Source organism: Bos javanicus, chromosome 10, assembly GCF_032452875.1.
Source record: "Bos javanicus breed banteng chromosome 10, ARS-OSU_banteng_1.0, whole genome shotgun sequence".
Lineage (NCBI taxonomy): Eukaryota > Metazoa > Chordata > Mammalia > Artiodactyla > Bovidae > Bos > Bos javanicus.
The window spans coordinates 88,367,624-88,393,334 of NC_083877.1; the positions used below are offsets into that span (position 1 = coordinate 88,367,624).

Below are 25,711 nucleotides of genomic sequence, written 5' to 3' on the forward strand. Positions count from 1 at the left end.
TAACCCTACTTCGTTCATCTTTCCTAAACACAAATGGATTAAGGCATACATTTTTCGAACTGCTGACTAGATATCTGACCTGGTTTTGACTTTATGGGACGTCGATCTATGAACAGATGTCCCAAAACAATTGTTCTGTTATAGAGAGCAAGACACAAACTCAAAAAATCAGCTTGTAAGGGCTAAGAACTGTTCAACAGTTTTCAAAATCTGCTCACAAATAAGGAAGGTTGTGGTCATTTTTTCACATATATGAGAAATCCAGCAGATTCATATTTTTAAAAATATAATCATACAGCTCAAAGATAAATCAATCAACTGGAAATACAGATGATTAACAAATGTTCTTAGACTCAAAACACTAACATATCCATCACTGATGTGGAGACTACTCTAGGTAAGTTTGCTACAAATAACCCCAAATTAATATTCTTTATGTAAATAATTTTAAGTTGACCAGAGAAGCTAACACAAGCGTAGATTAGATTAGTGTGAACACTGAAGAACATCACTTAAGTTATGACATACATCTTACAAATATTAAAGCAGACATTAAAGTATGTTACATTTATGTTGATAACTGATGAGCAACATACTCTAACTTTCCCCTAGAAATACCCACACACGCTTACTCTACATTTAGAGTAAGAGACTTCCAGTTCCAGCTGTGATAAGAGTACCAGAACTGGATTTACTGTACTTCTTGTAACTGGATTTACTGAACCGCTTGTAAACAACAGAAAGCTGGACAGGGTATATTAAAGAATGGTTTTCAGACACTGGGCCACAGGCAGTGCACAACTGTCCTCCTGGAGAGGAAGGAAACCAGAAGTGAGTCTTGCAACTGCCTCCATACCACCTAGAGACAGCTCCCAGGCTGCTCCGGAAGCAGGGACCTAGTCTTGTCCGCTGAAGACAACAGATTTTGAAGTTGGGGAAGCTAAGGTGGCTAGAATTTACTGGGCAGCACAAAAGGAGAGGAGGAAAGTGCACCAAGAGAGCTCTTGGGCCTGCAGAAGAGCCTCTGGCAAAGGGCTGAGCTGCACACACAGGAGAAGAAACCATGAGAGTCCGGGGAGAGCCACCAGAAAGCAGCAGATTAAGCAATTCCCAGCACTCCTACGGAGCGGGGAACAATTTCTACTTTCACCAACTGGAATGGAAAGACCTTAGAATCACACCGGTAGTGGAGCTAAACTAGCCCTAGACTAAAAGCTGCTCTGGCCCACCCAAACACTCCTCAACAGCAAGTCCTGAGAGGATCCAATTGATTCCAAGAACAAAGTCCAACATTATTACATAAATGAATATAACAAAATGCAGTCCCTAATAATGTGAAATTCACAAGGTCATGATGTGTAGTAAAAGAATTTAGGCATTCAAAAAACAGGACAATATGACCCAGCAACTAGGAGAAAGGTCAATCAAGAGAAACAGAGCAGAAATGACAGAGTATTAGCAGACAAGGATGAAAAATGCTATTATAAAAATGCTCCATCCATTCAGAAAAACAGAGGAAACGTGATGAAGAGAGATAAAAATAACTGAAAAATACAAAAATGATTATGAGTTGCAGAGTATTATGTTAAATGAAATAAGCTAGACACAAAAGATTACACTCTTATGAATCCAATTATAGGAAATTCTTAAAAAGACATAATTATAGTGATAGAACAGATGAGTGGTTGCCAGGGGATGGAGAGATGATTGACGGAAGAGGGCTATGAGGGGTCTTTTCAGGGGTGATGAAAATATTCTGTACTTTACGGTATGGTTACATGACCGCATACATTTGTTAAAACTCATGGAATTACACTTTAGTGAATTTTACTGTATATAAATGATATCCTATTAAAGATTTTTAAAGAAACTGACAAATTTGCTAAGTTCCATATACATTAATTTTTCCTGTATTATTTTACAACTTGCTACCTTTTTCTTACCACAAATTACCTTCTGTTAGAAAAGTTATCAAGGAAAAGAAGAAATGCCAAGAGATTTAGACCTCACCACTTCCACTTATTGCTATATCATTCTAAGCATGTTTTCTGTAATGAAAGGAAGTAGACAGTTCAGTCTCGCCATTCACTGTCATCTGTTCCCTGACAAGAAGAGTCCCAGAAGAAAATACATCTAAATTAACACCCACATGCATAACTAGAAGATACTGGGAACAGGCAGTTAAAATTCTCAACTTATATACCCTTATTATTGCAGAATAGTATTCCTTACCAAAGATACACCACAATTTGTTTACCTATTTACACGTTAATGAACATCAGAGTTGAGATTACCAACTTTCATTTTGGCAGTTATAAAGTTCAGATTTAAAAGAATTCTCTCCTAAATAGAGGATGTGGATAAAAGGGAACCCTGTACACTGCTGGTGGGAACGTAAAGTGACTCAGCCACCAGGCAAAGCATGGAGGTTCCTTAAAAAAGTAAAAATATAACTACCATATCATCTGACTATCCCACTCCTGGCAATCTGGAAAAAAAGGAGAGACTAATTCGAAACAATATATGCACCCAATGTTCGAATCAGCACTATTTACAACAGCCAAGACACGGAAGTAACCCAAGTGTCCATCCACAGATGACTGAATTAAGAAGACGTGGAATATATATGTATGAACCCACACAATGGAATATCACTCAGTCACAAAAAGAATGAAATAATGCCATTTGTGGCAACCAGGATGGACCTAGAGAATATTATGCTTAGTGAAACAAGTCAGAGAGACACAAATATTATGTGATATCACTTATATGGGCATATATCTGGAAAAGATGAAAAGTCTAATTTGAAAAGATATGCACTCTGATATTCATAGTAGCACTAATTTACAATAGCTAAGACATGGAAGTAACATAATAGTCCATTGAGAAATGAATGGATGAAGATGTGAGATACATACACACACACACACACACACACTCACACCCAATGGAAAATGACTCAGCTATAAAAAAAATGAAATGATGATATCTGCAGCAACATGGATAGACCTAGAGATTATCATACTAAGTGAAGTAAATCAGAGAAAGACAAACATTATATGGTATCACTTACATGTAGAATCTAAAAAAGTGATACATATGAACTTATTTACAAAATGGTAACAGACTTAGAAAGCAAACTTACAGTTACCAAAGGGGAGAGGAACAAATTAAAACTATGGGATTAACAGATATAAACTACTAGATATAAAATAGATAAGCAAGAGAATTTGCTGTATTAAAAGACACTTGCTCTTGCAAAGAAAAGCTAGGACAAATCTTCACAGTGTATTAAAAAGCAGACATCACTTGGCGGACAGAGCTCCCCGTACAGTCAAAGCTCTGGTTTTTCCAGTAGTCATGTATGGATGTGAGAGTTGGACCACAGAGAAGGCTGAGTGCCAAAGAACTGATGCTTTCGAACTGTGGTGCTAGAGAAGACTATTTAGAGTCCCATGGACAGCAAGGAGATCAAACCAGTCAATCCTAAAGGAAATCAACCCAGAAAGAATATTTATCGGAAGGACTGATGTTGAAGCTAAAGTTCCAATACTTTGGCTACCTGATGCTAAGAGCTGACTCATTGGAAAAGACCCTGATGCTGGGAAAGACTGAAGGCAGGAGGAAAGGGGGATGACAGAGGATGAGATGGCATCATCGACTCAATGGACACGAGTTTGAGCAAACTTCAGGAAACAGTGAAGGACAGGGAAGTCTGGTGTGCTGCAGTCTATGGGGTTGCAAAGAGTTGGACATGACTGAGGGACCGAACAACAAGAGAATTATACTCATTATCTTGTAATAACTTACAATAGAATATAACTGCAAAAATAATGAATCACCATGCTATAATCTGAAACTAAAACAATGTTAATCAACTATACTTCAATAAAAATTTACCTCCTAAATATATATTTAAGCATCTTAGTCATGCCCAAATAAGGAAAGAATTACTATAATTAGCAACTAACAGCTCAATTTCACTTGATTCTAACTTACTTTAGGAGGATATGGTAAAATATGTACTAGAGTTGACCGTTAGTAAGACAGGGATTGATCCACATATAATTTATAGTCAAGACTCAATAGCTGGACGTGTCTCTGAATTCACAGATTTAACCAACTAGGGACCATGTAGTACTGTAGTATTTACTATTGAAAAATATCCACATATAAGTGGATCTGGGCAGTTCATATCTGCACTGCACACAAGTCAACTGTATTTATACTTTACACACAGCAAAATAGGCCCATAGATGTTAAACTATTTTCTCCAAGGCCTTTCATTCAGTAGGAGGAAGATCAAGGTTTTATGATTCCAGTTCAGTGCTTTTGCTTTCACACTACAGCCAGAAATTATGTCTGTTTCAAACTCTGAAGTATTTATCCCTTTACTGGGTAACAATATCTGTATTTTGGGCTTCCCTGGTGGCTCAGCAATAAGGAATCTGCCTGCAATGCAGGAGATGCAGGTTTGATCCCTTGGTCAGGAAGACCCCCTGGAGAAGGGCTTGCCAACCCACTCTAGTATTCTTGCCCGAATAATCCCGTGGATAGAACAGCCTGGTGGTCTACAGTCCATAGGGCTGCAAAGAGTTGGACACGACTGAAGTGGATAAGCATGCATGCACACATGCATCTGTACCTTACTTTTTAAATAGCACTTACTAGCAAATGAATGGGACAGGGATGAACGGGCGAGGGAGCCTAAGCAGACTCAGGCAAGGATGAGGCAAGCAGAGAGTAGTACTTCCAATAAACTCATCTGCAACAGCAAACTGCAATCATCAGTGGTGAGCAGAGAATAAAGACTGAGGGGAAGAATCAAGACCAGCGCTGGAGAAAGAAGTGAACTAAATTAGAAATGGCGGTCACAGAGAAACCCAGAAATTAAGTGGTCTGTTTATCCAACAAAAACTACTGGGCAGAATCAAGAAGATACCAATATTTGACTATTTTTGACTTTAAAAAGGCAGTTTCTTCTGATTCAACCTAATAATTTCAAAGATAAGAATAGGAAAAGCAGCCAAGTTACTTACAAATCAGTAAACTTTTGCAGTTATACATATTAGGAAAGTGGTTATCTCTTATGAGGTGATACTGAATTTTAAAGACAACACAGCTATCCATTTTGAATTAAACATCATATAAAATACCAGTTAACATTAATACAAGAAGCATGGTATTTAAGTTCAACCTCCAAGCTCACTTCTAAAGAGTTTTCTCACTGCAAAGCTATAGCAAGTATAGGGTCAAATGTGAATTTAAACAAAAAAGGTTAGCATTGTTAAAAAAAAAAATACTAACTCTTAAAAGGTCTTGATCTTTGCCTCAGAGAGAACACAGATGGTAATATAAGAAATCAGCATTCTTCTCTATTTTTCAAACATAAATCTTTACTTTTAAGGGTGACAAAAAGCATAAAGGCAATTTAGAGAGAACCCCTGTTCTGATTCTCTTGAACTTTACAAATGAACCTTACTGTGTTGGCAGTCCTTTTGGGCAATTTGTTAGAATGAAGCCCTTTTTAGGATCTTTTCAGTAAAAATCTACAGCTTGGCATGAAAGAGAGAGAGAGAGAGAAAATAAATATGTATGTGTAGTTAATATTGTAGCTCCTCAACTTCTTATAATACATTTTATGCTAAGGAGCGAAGTAAAATGAATATGATGGATCAGTGGGTTGTGACGGCATCATTAGATTTAATTCTTTAAAGGAAACTGAAACACAAGGTGGAATCAAGATTGCCGGGAGAAATATCAATAACCTCAGATATGCAGATGACACCACCCTTATGGCAGACAGTGAAGAGGAACTCAAAAGCCTCTTGATGAAAGTAAAAGTGGAGAGTGAAAAAGTTGGCTTAAAGCTCAACATTCAGAAAACGAAGATCATGGCATCCGGTCCCATCACTTTATGATAAATAGATGGGGAAACAGTGGAAACAGTGTCAGACTTTATTTTTGGGGGCTCCAAAATCACTACAGATGGTGACTGCAGCCATGAAATTAAAAGATGCTTACTCCTTGGAAGAAAAGTTACGACCAACCTAGATAGCATATTGAAAAGCAGAGACATTACTTTGCCAACAAAGGTCCGTCTAGTCAACGCTATGGTTTTTCCTGTGGTCGTGTATGGATGTGAGAATTGGACTGTGAAGAAAGCTGAGCACCAAAGAATTGATGCTTTTGAACTGTGGTGTTGGAGAAGACTCTTGAGAGTCCCTTGGACTGCAAGGAGATCCAACCAGTCCATTCTGAAGGACATCAGCCCTGGGATTTCTTTGGAAGGAATGATGCTGAAGCTGAAACTCCAGTACTTTGACCACCTCATGCGAAGAGTTGACTCACTGGAAAAGACTCTGACGCTGGGAGGGATCGGGGGCAGGAGGAGAAGGGGACAACAGAGGATGAGATAGCTGGATGGCATCACTGACTTGATGGACGTGAGTCTGAGTGAAGTCCAGGAGTTGGTGATGGCCAAGGAGGCCTGGCGTGCTGTGATTCATGGGGTCACAAAGAGTCGGACACAACTGAGTGACTGAGCTGAACTGAACTGAAAGCCTAAAAAGGGAGAAGATGGACTAGAAGGAACATCACAACTATCTATGTATTGACAACCACTATACATTGATAGCGGAGAAGGCGATGGCACCCACTCCAGTACTCTTGCCTGGAAAATCCCATGGACGGAGGTGCCTGGTAGGCTGCCGTCTATGGGGTTGCACAGAGTCGGCCACGACTGAAGTGACTTAGCAGTAGCAGCAGCATACATTGATAGGGCTTCCCAGGTGGCTCAGAGGTTAAAGCATCCGCCTGAAATGAGGGAGACCTGGGTTCGATCCCTGGGTCAGGAAGATACCCTGGAGAAGGAAATGGCAACCCACTTCAGTATTCTTGCCTGGAGAATCCCATGGACGGAGGAGCCTGGTGGGCTACAGTCCACGAGGTTGCAAAGAGTAGGACACGACTGAGCAACTTCACTTTCATACATTGATAACCTTAAATCACTTTTACAAAACAGAGTTAGATTTAGAGTTACATTTATTAACTATTGCTAAACAGATTTTGCAGTTGTACAACTGCATTCCAGACATCCCTTCCAGACAGTTTATCAATCAGAACAGTGTTCTATGAGCTACAAATTTTCTGAAGTCTCAGGACTGGTTAAAAAGCAAACAAACAAAAACAAACAAAAAAGATAACCTCAATGTACAAAGTAAGGAATACAAAAGGGAGCAGACATTTTGTCTTCAATGGCCATTAGTGCTAACTACTCAGAACTTAGGCTTCAAAAAATATAGCAAGTATCTAAAACCTGCTTACAAGGCCTCCTGGTGGCTCAGATGGCAAAGAACCTGCCTACAATGTGCGAGACCCAGGTTCAATCTCTGGAAGATCCTCTAGAAAAGGGAATGGCTACCCATTCCAGTATTCCTGCCTGGAGAAATCCCATGGACAGAGGAACCTAGCAGGCTACATACAGTCCATGGGGTCTCAAAGAGTCGGACATGACTGAGTGACTAACACTTCATATTTTTTTTCACTTCACACCTGCTTACACAGCAATACAACTTTCAATTTAGCTGATGAGCTTTTTACTATAACTTATAATCAACCAAAGTTTGAGTCTGCAACTTCAAAAATAACATTTTCAGTATTAACTGAAATCTTCCAAAATAAAGGACATCAATGAGTGGTGTTCAGAGTTGATCCCCTAAGTCACATTATACCCCATTACACAGCTCCTAATCTTCTTAGATTTCCTGGTTATGCTGACATAATCTACCTTCCTGGGAAAAATAAAAGTACTGCTATTCCTCAGACTCATACTTTCCAGTTAATTATAATGGGTTGGAAGAATCTGAAATTGAAGAACTTCTTCCCCCTTCCCCACTTCTTCTTAAAGGTCATAATGTCAAAGCAGATGAGGGTTTTCCCAGTTTAGGGTCCCCCAAACAAGGAGATGGCAACCCACTCCAGTATTCTTGCCTGGAGAATCCCAGGGATGGGGGAGCCTTGTGGGCTGCCGTCTATGGGGTCGCAGAGTCGACACGACTGAAGCGACTTAGCAGCAGCAGCAGCAAACAGAACATAGCAGAGAAGGCAATGGCACCCCACTCCAGTACTCTTGCCTAGAAAATCCCATGGATGGAGGAGCCCGGCAGGCTGCAGTCCATGGGGTCACTGAGGGTCAGACACAACTGAGTGACTTCACTTTCACTTTCCACTTTCATGCATTTGAGAAGGCAATGGCAACCCACTCCAGTGTTCTTGCCTGGAGAATCCCAGGGACGGGGGAGCCTGATGGGCTGCCATCTATGGGGGAGCACAGAGTAGGACACGATTGAAGTGACTTAGCAGCAAACAGAACATATAGCCCCAAGAATGGTTTCAGTTAGTTTTCAGCATTAGGAGTTATGGGACATAAGTCAGGATAAAATATGAAAAAATACTACCTATTGCCTTCTAATCTATACTACCAAAACATTACATTATGGGTATTTCACATAATATCTCTTTAATATTTTTTGTCTAAGAATTGAACTTTACTATCTATCTTTCAGTTTACCATCTGTCCAAGGTCTTATTTTTGCTATTTGGAAGGTTATTTTAAAAAATATTTCACTTTGGTTGGACTATGTAATCCAGAGTGAAAAGGAACATGTTTCACTCCTGCGGTTTTTCTCTTGAAAACCGTTTTCTTAAAAAAAAAAAATAGGACAAACTCAGTCATCCTGAGTAAATTGCCTACGTTAAACATGTGTCTCCACTGATATCTAAAACTGGAGCTTATATCTTATAGACTTCTTAAACAAGTCTTTACAATACCAGGTAACTCAAATGCAGACTCTGTTTTCAAAGGTTATTTCCAAATCTTGGAAGCTTCTAGTACTGACTCCCTTTAAAGGAAAGAAACTGCATAACATAGCAAGCATAGTGCCAGGCTGAATAAATGCTTCCTCCGTTTCCCTTTGCCAGTTAAGTAATTTCTAATCAAGGAAAAATTATATTTAGCTTTAGTTATTATATGTCTAAATGTTACAAAGTCAACTACTAACCAGCCTTACTTCCTGATAAGACACTACTTTGTAGTCTTCCATAAGTGAATGGATGCACATATTGATTTGTATTGATTTAAATAAACTTGGGGGCTTTCCTGGTAGTTCAGTGGTAAAGAATCCGCCTGTCAATGCAAGAGATATGGGTTCTATTCCTGGTCCACTAAGATCCCACATGCTGTGGAGCAACCAAGCCGGTGAGCCACAACTACTGAACCTGTGATCCAGAGCGTGGGAACTCCAACTACTGAAGCCCGTGTGCTCTAGAGCCTGTGCTAAGCCACTGTAATGAGAAGCCCGCACACGGCAACTAGAGAGTAGCCCCTGCTGTTGCAACTAGAGAAAAGTCCACACAGCAACAAAGACCCAGCACAGCCCTAAGTGTGTGTGCTTAGTTGCTCAGTCATGTCTGACTCTTTGCGACCCCACGGACTCCTCTGTCTGTGGGATTCTCTGGGCAATACTGGAGTGGGTTGCCACGTCCTCCTCCAGGGAATCTTCCCAACCCAAGGATCGAACCCAGGCCTCCTACATTGAAGGCAGATTCTTTACCATCTGAGCCACAAGGGAAGCCCTATAGCCATAAATAAATAAAATTATGAAAAAAAAAATCAACTTAGCACTCTCTTTCACTAGTGGTGCAATATCTAAATCCAATATCAGGACAACAGCTTCATCTCCCTCTCAGCTGAAAGTATTCTGGGGTTATGCAAAGGAGGAGTTAGGTGTGTGGTAACTATTGCTGTCATATTAATTCCAAGAACTGTAAATAGCTGGCTTGGCAGAAAAATCTCAGATGCAAGCACAACTTTCAAAAGAGACAAAGTAAGCCCAGGCCAAGAAAATGAATTCAAGTTCCTTTTATCCTCAAAACTTAAACCACAGCATCTTCATACACCACATCAATAACTTCTGAGAGAAAAAAGGTTTTCTCACCTCTTCCTTATAGAAACAACTTTAAAAATTATTTTGCAGCTGAAAAAACTAAAGTAACATCCAGAGACGTTATGTAAATCAAGTGGAAGAACCAGTATCTGAACTGATTCTTCTGGTTTCAGACTGTATTTTTAACCACTCACTGATCTACTCTAGTTTCTGTATTAACAGGACTGACTGAAAGGAAGTATTAGGAACAAAACACCTAGGAATAAACCTACCTAAGGAGACAGACAATGGCACCCCACTCCAGTACTCTTGTCTGGAAAATCCTATGGACGGAGGAGCCTGGTGGGCTACAGTCCATGGGGTCACTAAGAGTCGGACACGACTAAGTGACTTCACTTTCACGCCTTGGAGAAGGAAATGGCAACCCACTCCAGTGTTCTTGCCTGGAGAACCCCAGGGATGGGATGGGGCAGCCTGGTGGGCTGCCATCTATGGGGTTGCACAGAGTCGGACACGACTGAAGTGACTTAGCAGCAGCAAGGAGACAGAAGACCTGTACTCCAAGATGCTGATGAAAGAAATCGATGACAGATGGAAAGATATACCATGTTCTTGGATTGGAAAAATCAATATTGTCAAAACGACTATACTATGTAGGAAGTCTACAGATTCAACCTATCAAACTACCAAAGGGCATTTTTTACAGATATAGAACAAAATATCTTAAAATTTGTACAGAGACATAAAAGACCCCTGAACAGCTAAAGCAATCCTGAAAAAGAAAAACGGACCTGGACTCAGGCTCCTTGACTTCAAACTGTACTATAAAGCTACGGTAAACAAAACAGTATGGTACTGGCACAAAGACAAACATTGATCAATGGAACAAGATGGAAAGACCAGAAACAGAGCCACACACCTACGGTCAATCAATCTGTAAAAAGGAGGCAAGAATATAGAATGGAGAAAAGACAATCTCTTCAATAAGTGGTGCTGCGAAAACTGAACAGCTACATTTAAAAGCAATAAGAGCATTTTCTAACACTATACACAAAAATAAACTCAAAATGGGTTAAAGATCTAAATGTAAGCCTGGATACTGTAAAACTCTTAGAGGAAAACATAAACGGAACACTCTTTGACATAAATCACAGCAGCATCTTTTTGGATCCATCTCCTAGAGTAATGAAAATAAAGACAAAAATTAACAAATGAGACCTAATTAAACTTAAAAGCTTGTACACTTGAAACACTATGTACAACTAAATCACTTTGCTGTGTACTTGAAACTAATACAACATTGTAAATCAACTATACTCCAAGATAAATTTTTTTTTAAATTTTTAATAAATATTAGGTAAAAGGAATATAAAAGGAGAACAGAGTAACCATGTTTAATTACAAGTTACTGCTGGTCCCTGACAGCCCACCCCCTGGAGACTCACCTGCCTCTTAGCAATCTGTCACTGACTCACACTGCCTCCAACACCTCAGCCCAGGGGGTCCATACCACATCACCTCGATTGTCTGGCTCTGCTCTCAGGAAGACATGGTGCCCAGAGACTTCCTCTCATCCTGCATTCTTTCCAATTTCCATTATAAGATTTCTGTCATCCACCATCTTCCAAAGGGGGGCATCGTGCAAAATTTTGGTCAACTACTGCCAGTGTTTCTCAATAAGACTGCCATTAGCATTTGGGGCATGACAGTTCCCCAAGGCTGCAGAATTCCCCAATTCTGCAAGGCTGTCTAGTGCCTTGCAGAACATTCAGAACCACTGGCCTCTTGGCAATAAATGCCAATAGCACCTCTGCACAGGCCAGTCTATGACAATCAAAAATGCCCCTCAGTTCAGTTCAGTTCAGTCGCTCAGTCGTGTCCGACTCTGCGACCTCATGGGCTGCAGCATGCCAGGCCGCCCTGTCCATCACCAACTCCTAGAGTTTACTCAAACTCATGTCCATCCAACCATTTCATCCTCTGTCGTCCCCTTCTCCTCTCGCCCTCAATCTTTCCCAGCATCAGGGTCTTTTCTAGTGAGTCAGTTCTTCGCATCAGGTGTCCAAAGTATTGGAGTTTCAGCTTCAGCATCAGTCCTGCCAATGAACATTCAGGACTGATTTCCTTGAGGACGGACTTCCTTATGTGTTGTTATTCATAAGCACCATCTGAATCCTAGCAGAACTCATCTGATTTTTGTTCTTGCCAAAATTATGGAGTAAATTCTAATAACCTTAGAATGAAATTGTCCACCCAAACTGCTAAAAAGGCAATCAACATCCTCATTTTCTTCCCTCCCTTAAATGACTTTCTCTGTTCACTGATTTTTAGGTGGTCAAACTAGTCAAACTCCTCTAATCTTTTGGTGTATATGCTATGCTAAAAATAACACTAATAAAATTATTATTTTTATATGTGTATGCTGCTGCTGCTAAGTCACTTCAGTTGTGGCCGACTCTGTGCAACCCCATAGACGGCAGCCCACCAGGCTCCGCCATCCCTGGGATTCTCCAGACAAGAACACTGGAGTGGGTTGCCATGTCCTTCTCCAATGCATGTAAGTGAAAAGTGAAAGTGAAGTCGCTCAGTCGTGTCTGACTCCTAGCGACCCCATGGACTGCAGCCTACCAGGCTCCTCCGTCCATGGGATTTTCCAGGCAAGAGTACTGGAGTGGGGTGCCATTGCCTTCTGCAGTATATATGTATACTATTTGTATATATGTATATATGTGGTATTAAGTTGCTCAGTCGTATCTGACTCTTTTGACCTCAAGGACTGTAGCCCACCAGGCTCCTCTCTCTATGGGATTTCCCAGGCAAGAATACTGGACTGGGTTGCCATTTCCTCCTCCAGGGGATCTTCCTGACCCAGAACCCAGGGCTCCCGTACTGTAGGCAGACTCTTTACCATCTGAGCCACTAGGGAAGCATTATATGTATATATATGTCCATGTAAAAGAATGCAGACTATATGCCAAATAACTGACACTGGTTATTCCTGTTTATTTTATGTGATATATGTTTGAGTTTTTGAAAATGAGCAGGTATTGCTTCTATAAACAAAATAAGAATGAATGAGTAGGCAGATATATTTAAATGTAGTATTAAAGGGATTTCCCTGGCAGTCCAGTGGTTAGGATTCAGCATTTTCACTGCTGTGGGCCTGGGTTCAATCCGTTGTTCGGGAGCTATTAATAAGCTCCTGTAAGCCATGCAATGCAGCCAAAAAAAAAAAAAAAAGGTGGTATTAAAAATTCCACATTTGCGATCCTTAACAGACCGATCCCAAAATTCCATATGCTTACGCAGCAAGAGGACTCAAACAAAATATATAAAAAAGAATTTCAAAATCAGGACTTAAATCAGAACATGAAAACACATCTTCTTATTTGTACAAATAAACTTCACATCCAGAGTTTTCCTTGTTAGTCTCCTACTTTCACTAATTAAAATTACATAACAAAGTTCCAAAATCAGTTTGTTCTTGGCTGTTACTGATGATCTACTTTCTAGCAAACTGACGAGGATATAAACATCATGCATGGGACCAACTAAAAATCAATTAATGAGCAGAAACTAAAATATAAAGGTAACTGAACCTTATGTTGTAAAACTGTCAACATTCCAAGGAAATCAGAGTTTAGAGTCCAAAGTTGGGTCTTCACTGCCAAGCCCAATATGAAGGGGGGAAAACTGACAAGCTCAGACAAGAGTTTACTCACTTATTTACTTCTACTGAAGCTGAGAAACATTAAAGGCAAATTTTAGTATTAAGGAGAGGGGGAGGGAAATGGGTGGGAGGGAGAAAAAAATTTTTTAGTACTCAAAAAGAGTGGACTAATTAAGAATACTGTGCTGGCTAATCTTATGTGTCACTCTGACTGGGCTCCATGGGCCTCAGATCTTTAATCAAACATTATTCTGTTTGTGTCTGTGAGGGTGTTGTGAATGAGTAACATTTAAGTTGGCTGACTGCCCTGTGTGAGTGAGCCACAATCAATCAGCTGAAAGCCTAAATAGGACAAAATAAGACCTGCCAGGCTGCCTGCCTGCTAAGGTGGGACGTTATTATTTTTCCTGCCTTCATACCTGAACTGAAGCGCCAGCTCTTCCCGGATCTTGAGACTGACGGCACTTGAACTAAATCATCTGGGTCTCCAGCTTGCTTGCTGTAGACCTGGAGTCTTTCAGTCCCTGTAACTTCGTGAGCCAATTCTTTCTCTTCCTCTTTCCCTCTATCCTCCCTATAAAAATACTGCACGGGAAAGTTCAGCAGATGTTTTATGATGATGACTGTGGCATGGATGTCTTAGAAAGCTTGGAATCTCTCCAAGAGCCAGCAATCTATTCATTTGACCAAGTTATTCCAGGTGCTGTGGGACTTAGATGATACTTAATAGAACATTTCTTGGATAACGGCCATACTTTTACTTAGAAGTTAAAAATAACTTCTAACTGCTGTTAGAGCCACTTATCTTCTACTCTCTTTTCTACTTACTATGCTCCACAAACGGCTGCAATCCCCAGTTCTACCATTTGAAGTACAAGCATAGAATTGGAAAGAATATTAATCCATATAATTACTGTACTTCACTTAAAAGGTTTTGGTTAGAAGGAAGAGATAAGAACCACTTCTCATATCAAATACTAAACTGACCAAGCACTTCTTTTACCCTTTGTGTGTGCTCAGTCATTTCCGACTCTTTGCAACCCCATGGACTGTAGCCCGCCGGGCGCCTCTGTCCATGGGATTTCCCAGGCAAGAATACTGGAGTGGGTTTCCATTTCCTCCTCCAGGGAATCTTCCCAACCCAGTGATCAAACCTGAGTCTCTTGTGTCTCCTGCATTGGCAGGAGGATTCTTTAGCACTTTTAACCTTTGTCAACTGCAAAGACAAACAGCTCTCTAGGTCTCTGGGAATAGAGCACCTGTCACTGAAGAGGTGTGGCTCAGACAAAAACTGAGTGGTAGACATTACCCAAAATTACATATAGTAGCAAATTATTTTAGGATAAAAAATTCTTGTAACCATGCTCTCTATACATTCCCACAAGAGCAGAGCTTACTAAATAATTAAAAATTGAACAAGCAGAAGGTGTAGTGAAGTCCCTCCAGACTTGGTGCTGTGCTGTGGAGCACAGACATGAATCTGTAAACCCTGAAGTGAAGTGCTGCTGTATGGAGACCCCTGGGGAAGCTTCTGTCACCAGGTCTGACCAGGAGGCAAAACCTTCAACTGAGGATTTGACAGGTAAGAAGGAAGGAGAATATATTAAACTCAAGGTCACTGGACAAGAGAGCAGTGAGATTCACTTCCAAGTGAAAATGATGACACATTTCAAGAAACTCAAAGAATCACACTGTCAAAGACAAGGAGCTCCTGTGAATTCACCCAGGTTTCTGTTTGAAGGTCAGGATAATCACACTCCAAAAGAACTGGGAATGGAGGAAGAAGATGTGATTAAAGTTTTTCAGGAACAAAGAGGGTCATTCAACAGTTTACATTCTTTTTTTTTTTCTTTTCCTTAATCCTTTAAAAAAAAAAAAATAGCTCTTCTGTAACGTGGCGTTCAAAACAGAATTGAAAGCTTGATACCCCGTCTCTTTAAAAGACGCTGTGATTTGGATTCCTGTGCCCACGATTCACTATCGTCTGTTTCCTTGTGCTGAATTTTGGTGATCCAACCTCAGCCCTTGTCGTATCGCCCTCTGTTTTAAAAATAACATGGGTGCACAAAGAGGCCACCTTTTCCAGGACTGCATATTTGCAGGCTTGTGATAAATAAGATCCATTAATGTCAGCGGTTCTAATGACTTTCCAGTTCTTAGGCATATGATCACTTCACTCCTGGAGTAGGATTTTCAGTGGGAGATGGAAGTTTTTCAGAGAACTGAACTATGAAGAATGATCTTTCCTTAGCTTGAAGCTAATTTTAAAATCTGAGGGTCAGGACCAAAAGAAGAGGAGTATCAGGTTGGCGTCATGGTGACAGAGGTGGTGAGAACAATGGTTAACTCCAAACACGGCTTCACAGAAGAGACAGCGTTTTAAGACCAAAGAAAAACCTTATTAGAAGATCCCAGAAAAGTTCTAGTTTTCATTAGTAGTTAAAGTAATTCACGTAGACGTGATTACAACAGAACACTGCTCTTTTTGCTACTTTCTGGCCTGGGAGAGTGGTTTTAAACGGACACTGTCTGTATTAGCTTCATTAAAATAAACAAAATATTTGCTTAAAAAAAAACTTGAATAAGTAAAGGTAAAAATGGGGGAGGATCCTTTTCTACAAGTTGTAGCAAGTATTTTGTACTTGTTAAAATTTTGATATAGACTTCCCTGGTGGCTCAAACAATAAAACGTCTGCCTACAATTGTGATGATTTTTGTTTAATTTATGAATCTTATAAATGCATAGATACTTCAGTTGATTTTCATGTCAACAGAAATATATTGATAATTGTTAAGGTTAAACCATGAAGGAACTTCTATTTTATGATTATATATATATATATATATTCACATTTAGATGATACCATAGTATATGAATTGGGCAGAATAGGGATTCATTCTTAACCAGCTCATCAAGCTTTTTTTGTTGAAGAAGCATCTCTTCTTGACTCATCTTTCTTAATCACTAATGATCCCTCTTTGATCAGCTCTAAAGTGGGCGGGGGCACGGAGGCAGCAGATAACACTTTGAACTCTCATCACAGCACTTTCTAGATCAATAAATGATGTACTTGTCACAAGTATCCAGACAAGATGCCTCGTGAAAATCAGCATCTCATGGCCTCCTAGAAAGGAGAGCAAGAGGGACAAAAGAATGCCAGCAAAGACAGGAGTCAACTGACCTTTAAGGTCATCAGTTCTTTAACTTCTACATGAACACGTGCAGAGATGTAGGTGAAAAATTAGCATCACTATATCTAAAAATATCTTAAAATACCAAAAGGGACTAGAGAAGGCAGTAGTGGTGAAAGAGAATAGCACAGGACCTAAAGAAAAACATCAATGAAGCTATTTTTAAAACCACACTATGTTGGAACTTGAATTAATCTGTTCACGTTTTTCACATGATCTGAGAGAAAGAAGGAAGAAGTATACTATTAAAAAATGTTACCTAAAACAAAAGAAATATTAGCCAAAAGGCAGGGCAGACTGATTTTAATAACACTTCAGTTCAGGTCAGTCGCTCAGTCGTGTCCAACTCTTTGAGACCCCATAAATCGCAGCATACCAGGCCTCCCTGTCCATCACCAACTCCCGGAGTTCACCCAAACTCAAGTCCATCGAGTCGGTGACGCCATCCAGCCATCTCATCCTCTGTCGTCCCCTTCTCCTCCTGCCCCCAATCCCTCCCAGCATTAGAGTCTTTTCCAATGAGTCAACTTTTCGCATGAGGTGGCCAAAGTACTGGAGTTTCAGCTTTAGCATCAGTCCTTCCAAAGAACACCCAGGACTGATCTCCTTTAGGATGGACTGGTTGGATCTCCTTGCAGTCCAAGGGACTCTCAAGAGTCTTCTCCAGCACCACAGTTCAAAAGCATCAATTCTTTGGCGCTCAGCTTTCTTCTTCACAGTCCAACTCTCACATCCATACATGACCACTGGAAAAACCATAGCCTTGACTAGACAGACCTTTGTTGGCAAATGTCTCTGCTTTTGAATATGCTATCTAGGTTGGTCATAACTTTCCTTTCAAGGAGTAAGCGTCTTTTAATTTCATGGCTGCAGTCACCATCTGCAATGATTTTGGCCCCAGTTAAAGGGCACCAGGAAATCTTCCCATTGGGCTTAAGAGCCCAAGGGAATAGAAAAATAAATATAGTGAACAGTCTTGTAAAATGGATACTTATAAGGGATTTTCAGGAAGCAATAATTCAGTAACTTTGGAACACTGAAGCAAAATGAGTTTACCATGCTCTAGACGAAGCCCCTGTTTTGCTAGACTGTTGACAAATATCAAAGTGCACAACCTGGGTGACTGTCAAATTAATGAACGTCAAAGCAGACAGCTTGCCTCTCCCTAGTCTAGGGATGCTGTTCTCAAGCAGGCCTTCAGCTCTTCAACTCCCTACAAGAGTGCACGTGTATGTGTGAGTGCGCTCAGTTGTGTCCGACTCTTTGCAACCGCACGCATCTAAGTATTTGAATCTACTACCTGTTAACGACACTATTTCTATTTCTTTTCTCGGCAACTAGAGGAGCTCTGTGAACACCAAGCACTGTAGGTAAATTCCTTTCACGAGCATGGTTTATCACCCTCTCCCTGCTGCTGCTACTGCTGCCGCTGCTAAGTCGCTTCAGTCGTGTCTGACTCTGTGTGACCCCATAGATGGCAGCCCAGCAGGCTCCCCCATCCCTGGGATTCTCCAGGCAAGAACACTGGAGTGGGTTGCCATTTCCTTCTCCAATGCATGAAAGTGAAAAGTGAAAGTGAAGTCGCTCAGTCGTGTCTGACTCCTAGAGACCCCATGGACTGCAGCCTACCAGGCTCCTCCGTCCATGGGATTTTCCAGGCAGGAGTACTGGAGTGGGTTGCCATTGCCTTCTCTGCACCCTCTCCCTGCTGCTGCTGCTAAGTCACTTCAGTCGTGTCTGACTGTGCGACCCCATACACGGCAGCCCACCAGGCTCCCCCATCCCTAGGATTCTCCAGGCAAGAACACTGGAGTGGGTTGCCATTTCCTTCTCCAATGCATGAAAGTGAAAAGTCAAAGTGAAGTCGCTCAGTCGTGTCTGACTCCTATCGACCCCATGGACTGCAGCCTACCAGGCTCCTCCGTCCATGGGATTTTCCAGGCAAGAGTACTGGAGTGGGGTGCCGTTGCCTTCTCCGGCACCCTCTCCCTAGCAGCAGCTTAATCCCTTAATCAGTTTCAATGCCCAAAACTAGGATTTCCTGAGGACTGCCGCAGGATGTGCAACAGGCAGAGGGGCCAAGGCTTTAAGTTGTTGATTCAATATAATCAAGAATTTAAAAGAACGGTTAGAAACAGAGGGCCATAAACAAAAGGAAGAAAAGAGGCCAAGTGCCTCAGAAATTGAGGAACTGAGGTTTAAAGGGTGCCAGCCCATAAGTAGGACAGAAAGGCTTAATTTGCCCAAAGACTGTCCCACTGTCCTCCTTTGGTACCGGAATGTTACATGGTTACTTTTAGACAGAAATGAAGCAACGGGGAAATACGACTACTGTGGTCAAGCACCCATGGGCAGGTGAAGGGCGTTAGCAAATAAAGCGAGGCTTGGAATTAAACTAGAGTTTCAGAGGCAGAAGGCAAGGCAATGAACAAGTACTGAACATTTAGGGCGAAAAAGAAGAGTATATAATGGGCAAGGCTTTTGTAGGTTAGGTACAAAAGAATTTGAGATTCTGAATTAATAGGCTATAAAAACATAAGTAGCATTAAAACAAAAAAATTCCAGCCAGCCTGTAGAGGCCTGACCATATGCCCCTGATCTCTTCGTTGTTTCTTTTCCCTCCCCTAACTGGTTCTAATTTCACTCTTGCTGCTGATGCATTCAGCAAGGACCATCAGTTCTTTGGAAGGAAGCATCAATGCATTCAGTTCCAAACCCAGTGAAGACAGACAACTTAGCATCAACATCAAACTCCTGTTCCACATGCCAATACTTGTCTTATTTTTCTTTTTAAAAGAAAACAGATCAAATATCTTGTCCTTTCCTTTCCTTTCCCCAATCACCACCAATCAGTTGAGTTGCTTTTGGTTCTCACTGATGTAACCCAGCTCAAGAAAAAGGAAGAGAGAAAAAGACAACTCTCAAATCTCTTAAAAGTTAGTTTGCATTATTAACTTAGGTTTTCTTTAAAATGCATGGTCTTGTCCACCAAGACTCATGGTCTGGTGGAGTGGACTTGAATCCTTGTTTTTTTCAATGTTCTCTCATTGTTTTAATTAATTCATTAACTAATGTTTTGGCTGTGCTGGGTCTTCGTTGCTGTGCGGGCTTCTCTCCAGTTGCAGAGAGTGTGGGCTTCTCATTGCTGTGGCTTTTCTTATTGCAGAATAAGGGCCTCAGACACTCGGGTTTCAGTAGTTGCAGCTCGCAGGCTCTAGAGCAAAGGCCCAGTAGCTGTGGTGCATGGGCTTAGCTGCTCCACGGCACATGGAATCTTCCCAGACTAGAGATCAGACCAGCGTCCCCTATGTTAGCAGGCAGACTCATCCACTGTACCACCAGGGATGTCCTCGAATCCTCATTTTCAACAAACTTGGTGCCACACGTTAGAATCCTTTGGGATGCTTTTAAATAAAAACTTATAAGAGCCTCATCCCCAGATATTCACTAGGTCTGCAAAGGGGCTGTTGTAATTAGGTATTAGGCATTATTACTAATGACTACTACTGTGTGTGAGCAAGGTTAGAAACCGCCATCCTAAAAGTGACTTTGATGCAGGTGGTCCATGGACAAAGTCTGAAACAGCTGAAAAGAATAGACCTTAATAAGGTCCTTCTGAAACTCATTCCACTGTCAAAGCAGATGGCAGGCAGATACAAGTATTTAGATCATTTATTTTTTCCTAAACCACAGGTGACAATTAAAAAAAAAAATCAATTCCTCTTCAAAAAGCTCTCAAATCTTTAAGGAAAGCCTTAAGGAGAATATCTGGTTCTTAATCGAGAGGAGTCCATCTGTCTTGTCACTTATTTATACATATTAAGTATAATAGACTACAATAAAGTTGATGAAAATCTAGGATAAAGTCCCCTGGACAAAGCCCTCAAAAACAATTCTGGGGGGGAAAAAAAGCAGTTCCAACCATATTAAGGTTGAAAAAGTTATTCTTCTTCAACAAAGAAAACAGAGATTAGGCTATAAAGTTGCCAAATTATAAGTGATGAGAAGAAATGGTCATTCGTCTCAGCTAACTGAACAAATCAAATCATGGAAAAATCTTTTAAATCAATTTTATTATGAAATAAATCTAAAGTAGTTCATCTACTTCAATCTTAAAATAATAATAATATGACTCACAGTATTTTTTAATACAGAGTTTAGTTCCCAGGCTTCCCTGGTGTTTCAGAGGTAAAGAATCTGCCTGCCAACGCAGAGGACATGGGTTTGAGCCCGATCTGGGAAGATCCCACCTGCCAAGGAGCAACTAAGCCCGTGTGCCACAACTACGGGGCCTGTGCTCCAGAGCCTGGGAACCACAACTGCTGAGCCTGCGTGCCCCAGAGCCCAAGCTCCACGACGAGAGAAGCCTCTGCAAGAAGCAGCCCATGCACCTCCAAGAAGAGTCGCCCCTGCTCACTGCAACTAGATAAAGCCCACGCAGCAATGAAGATCCAGTGAAGCCAAAAATAAAAGATAAATCAAGAAACAAAATTACTTAAAAAAAAATTTAGTTCCCTTATATCATCTTACCACATCTTCTCCAAAATAGTTCAAGGCTCTTTTCCTGTCCAAGGGGAACATCCTCAAACTCCTTATTTATGCTGTGCATTAATAACAATATTCTACTAAATGAACAAGTCTATATTTGTTCAGAGATTAGCTTCCAGCCTGTTGTTGCCTGTGGACATCTTAATAGCTAGCTTCAAACAAACTCTGAAACAAGGAGACCACTTGTGTAGCAAGAAATTTTTATTAGTACTTGGATTTGGGAAAAAAGAAATGGGAGTGACCCACCTCCCAGAATATTGGAAATAAAAGCAAAAATAAACAAATGGGACCTAATTAAAATTAAAAGCTTCTGCACAACAAAAGAAACTATAAGCAAGGTGAAAAGGCAGCCTTCAGGATGGGAGAAAATAATAGCGAATGAAGCAACTGACAAACAACTAATCCCAAAAATATACAAGCAGCTCCTGTAGCTCAATTCCAGAAAAATAAACGACCCAATCAAAAAATGGGCCAAAGAACTAAATAGACATTTCTCCAAAGAAGACATACAGATGACTAACAAACACATGAAAAGATGCTCAACATCACTCATTATCAGAGAAATGCAAATCAAAACCACAATGAGGTACCATTTCACACCAGTCAGAATGGCTGCGATCCAAAAGTCTACAAGCAATAAATGCTGGAGAGGGTGTGGAGAAAAGGGAACCCTCTTACACTGTTGGTGGGAATGCAGACTGGTGCAGCCACTATGGAGAACAATGTGGAGATTCCTTAAAAAACTGGAAATAGAACTGCCTTATGACCCAGAAATCCCACTGCTGGGCATACACACCGAGGAAACCAGAACTGAAAGAGACACGTGTACCCCAATGTTCATCGCAGCAGTGTTTATAATAGCCAGGACATGGAAGCAACCTAGATGTCCATCAGCAGATGAACGGATAAGAAAGCTGTGGTACAGATACACAGTGGAGTATTACTCAGCCATTAAAAAGAATACATTTGAATCAGTTCTAATGAGGTGGATGAAACTGGAGCTGATTATACAGAGTGAAGTAAGCCAGAAAGAAAAACACCAATACAGTATACTAACGCATATATATGGAATTTAGAAAGATGGTAACAATAACCCTGTAAGCAAGACAGCAAAAAAGACACAGATGTATAGAACAGTCTTTTGGACTCTGTGGAGAGGGAGAGGGTGGGATGATTTGGGAGAATGGCATTGAAACATGTATAATATCATATAAGAAACGAATCACCAGTCCAGGTTCGATCAGGATACTGGATGCTTGGGGCTGGTGCACTGGGATGACCCAGAGGGATGGTACAGGGAGGGAGGTGGGGGGGGAGGGGGGGGTCCAGGATTGAGAACACGTGTACACCCATGGCGGATTCATGTTTATGTATGGCAAAATCAATACAATATTGTAAAGTAAAAAAAAAATTTTTATATCATCTACAAAAAATAAAAAAGAAATGGGAGTGGAAGAAGAAATAGACAAACCATGCTACAGAAGCTCCTGAGTATTCAGCATGGATTTCTGAAGCAGAGAGGGAGGTTAAAGGGGTTACTGATCCATGGGGAGGAAAGAGGTAGCAGGCTTTCATTTGTAGCAGTGATTATAACTAAACTTAGCGGTTTTTTGTTTTTTTTTAATTTGCAGACCAGAAAAAAGAAAATTAAAAATACGTTACAAAATAGTAGTCTATTTTAATAAGATGTTAAATATCACTAAAGGAACTTCAGAACCAGAAGTGGATGGAATTCAGGAAAGCCACATTCTATTCAGATATTAAGAAAACCTGTCCTATGTGTGAGCTCAAATTCCTCTATCTATAAAGTGGCTATGCTGCTTGCTAATTTCAGAATGCTTAAGCCATGAATTAAAAACATTTTTTGCAAGATAATAGCCTACTTTACAGAAGGAAAATCTTTCTTTGATTGCTGGTTATTTTTCTAAAGTAATATATTCCATAGGAAAAATCCACATAGCTAGAAAGATTAGTAAGAAATATAAAATCAGTAAGATCTGAATTTGCTTCGAACAGTTAGCTGGATTTAAAGAAGTATAAACTTCCTTTTCTTTGGTGGGGTGGTGAGGGAGGAGAAGGAAGGAGGAGAATGAAGGAAGGGGGAAGCTGAACCAAGAGGAATTTATCTGCGGCTCTGAAACCAGTCCCCAGAATCCCAGCCCTGCTACTAGACTGTGAGCACTCCCAATGGCGAGGTCATGCACTGTTCACTCTGCACCCTCAGCAGCACAGCCACCACAGGGTACAGGGTAAGTGCTTGAGAAACGTTTGATAAATGAAGAATTAAATAGTTCTTAACATTGTTCTAGGCAGTAAGTTACAAGTAAAAGGATCTACTCTAACTCTCAGTATTATACTGCTAAACTGCACTGTGGCTAAGAATAAAAATGTGTTCACTAGAAAACTTGACTTTTACTTAGATGAATCTAATAGTGAAATAACCAAATTACATAAAAGCAGACATGTAATAATAAAGGAAAAAAACTGGAATTCAAGCACTCCTAGCCTCAGAAAGCATAGGAATCAGAAAGGACGGACCCAGGCTCAACCAAAGGAGAAGCCTGCCTGCCAAACATAACCAGTGGGTGTCAGAAATTCTCTTTATGACCACTCCCTCCCCTTCAAAGACTATTTTCTTTAACAGTCCTGCCCCCTCAGTGTGGGGGCCCCCCTGGAAGGGTTTTTGTAAAAAACACCTTCTCAGTTCTAAATTAGCTTTGGACAGTTCCTGGGATTCTCAACATGATCGTTTAGCACCTCATTAACAAGTCTATTACAGGAATTAATCCAAATGAGCCAAACTCAATTTTAATTAAACCTCAATCTGCCCAATGGGCTCTCAGTTCCCCTCAATACCAAGAAGTACAAAAAGTACAGTTTCTATAAAGAAAGTTATTTCTGTCATATTACAATCTATCAGTAAGATGCACCTAACTAGCTTATTTTGTTGCATAATTTTGCCATTCTGGCTTTAATATTCAGCTAATCCCTTGTGGCTCAGCTGGTAAAGAACCTGGCTGCAATGTGGGAGACCTGGGTTTGATCCCTGGGTTGGGAAGATTCCCTGGAGAAGGGAAAGGCTACCTACTCCAGTATTCTGGCCTGGAGAATTCCAGGGACTGTATAGTCCATGGGGTAGCAAAGAGTCGGACACGACTGAGCGACTTCACTTTCACACTTTCATACAACTTACTTTAAGAACCTATCCATCCATTTTCTAGTATTTCTGGATCATGTGTGCATTCATTTGTTCAGCAAGTTTATCAAAAAGCTACTAGATTTCAGACACTAAGCTAGGTGCTATGCTTGTTATGGACTGTGTCTTTGGACATCAAAACACATGAAAGCCCAGCTCTGGAAAATGGAAAAACACAATTTTAGTTGCTTTGGCCAGACATTTTGCCTTGATTCATGAATAGATCTTACAGCTACATTTCCATTACTGGATGTGGATTAGTGATGTGTGAAGTAAAATCTGGAATTTCAAATGCCTTGTGCAATTTGTCAGAATTTCCTCTATTTTTTTTCCTACTCACCAGCCTGTTCCAACTTCACGTGTCCACTCAAGAGTACATGCACAATTCCCCACCACTGCTACCTTACTGTGGCTCCTAGGGAACATGGCTCTCAGGATCTACTCGTCATTCTAGTCATACGGTTTGGAGAGGAAATGCGGAAAAAACTGGGAGAAAGAAGAAAGGCATGCTCACAGTGCAGGGTAGGGAAAGGATCTCAACTCGCCCTGCATGCTGCAGCTTTTCTGAAGGCTCTACACTTCTGTCACCAAAGAATAACATGTCTTCCCACAAGAAAGATGAAAACATTTATCAATAATCAACCACAGACTACTTGAGTGCATGTTTAAGCCTTACTTTCAACCTCAAGCAGGATTATTTCCATGGAAGTTATTAATGTACTCTGGAATCTAAAACAAAAAGGTTTTAATCATAAAAGTAACATATTCAATCAGGTAAAATAAGATTCATTCCTCCACCCAGTCACCTCCATTCCCACTCCCAGCAAGAAGCTGCAGGTTCTGCTTCAGGCTCTCCTCATGGCTGGTACAGAAATGCCAAAGGGCATCCTTGCCCCTCTGCTGCTTTTTCTGTCAATCTTGGATGGTGTCTAGGCAAGGCATCTATCTGGACTCCTCCTTTCCATGTTTTGTCCACTAATTACCACTACTTGTTTGTAATATTACTAATTTAAAAATTTTCGTAGTGGCTAATTATCTTCATAAATTTAAAGACTATCTTTTTGGGGAGGGCATGCTACACAGCTTGTGAGATCTTAGTTCCCCCACCAGGGAGTGGGAGGCACCAACTGTTGAGTAAGGTAGGCTCAGAATGTGCTG

General features: G+C 40.7%; 2 protein-coding genes across 2 annotated transcripts in view; one reads left to right on the top strand and one right to left on the bottom strand.

The window, feature by feature from the left end:
- The window catches only part of SPTLC2 (serine palmitoyltransferase long chain base subunit 2), a 100,400-nt gene that overhangs the window by 15,183 nt on the left and 59,506 nt on the right, over window positions 1-25,711 (bottom strand). The gene's annotated exons all lie outside the window — the stretch shown is intronic.
- Window positions 15,040-15,496, top strand: LOC133255024 (small ubiquitin-related modifier 1-like). Its single transcript, XM_061429573.1, has one exon. It carries the CDS (start codon window positions 15,127-15,129, stop codon window positions 15,475-15,477), a length of 351 nt encoding a protein of 116 aa, XP_061285557.1. The 5' UTR covers window positions 15,040-15,126; the 3' UTR covers window positions 15,478-15,496.

Coding starts and splice junctions, on each gene's coding strand:
- LOC133255024 (XM_061429573.1), top strand. CDS start 15,127: ATGGAGACCCCTGGGGAAGCTTCTGTCACCAGGTCTGACCAGGAGGCA.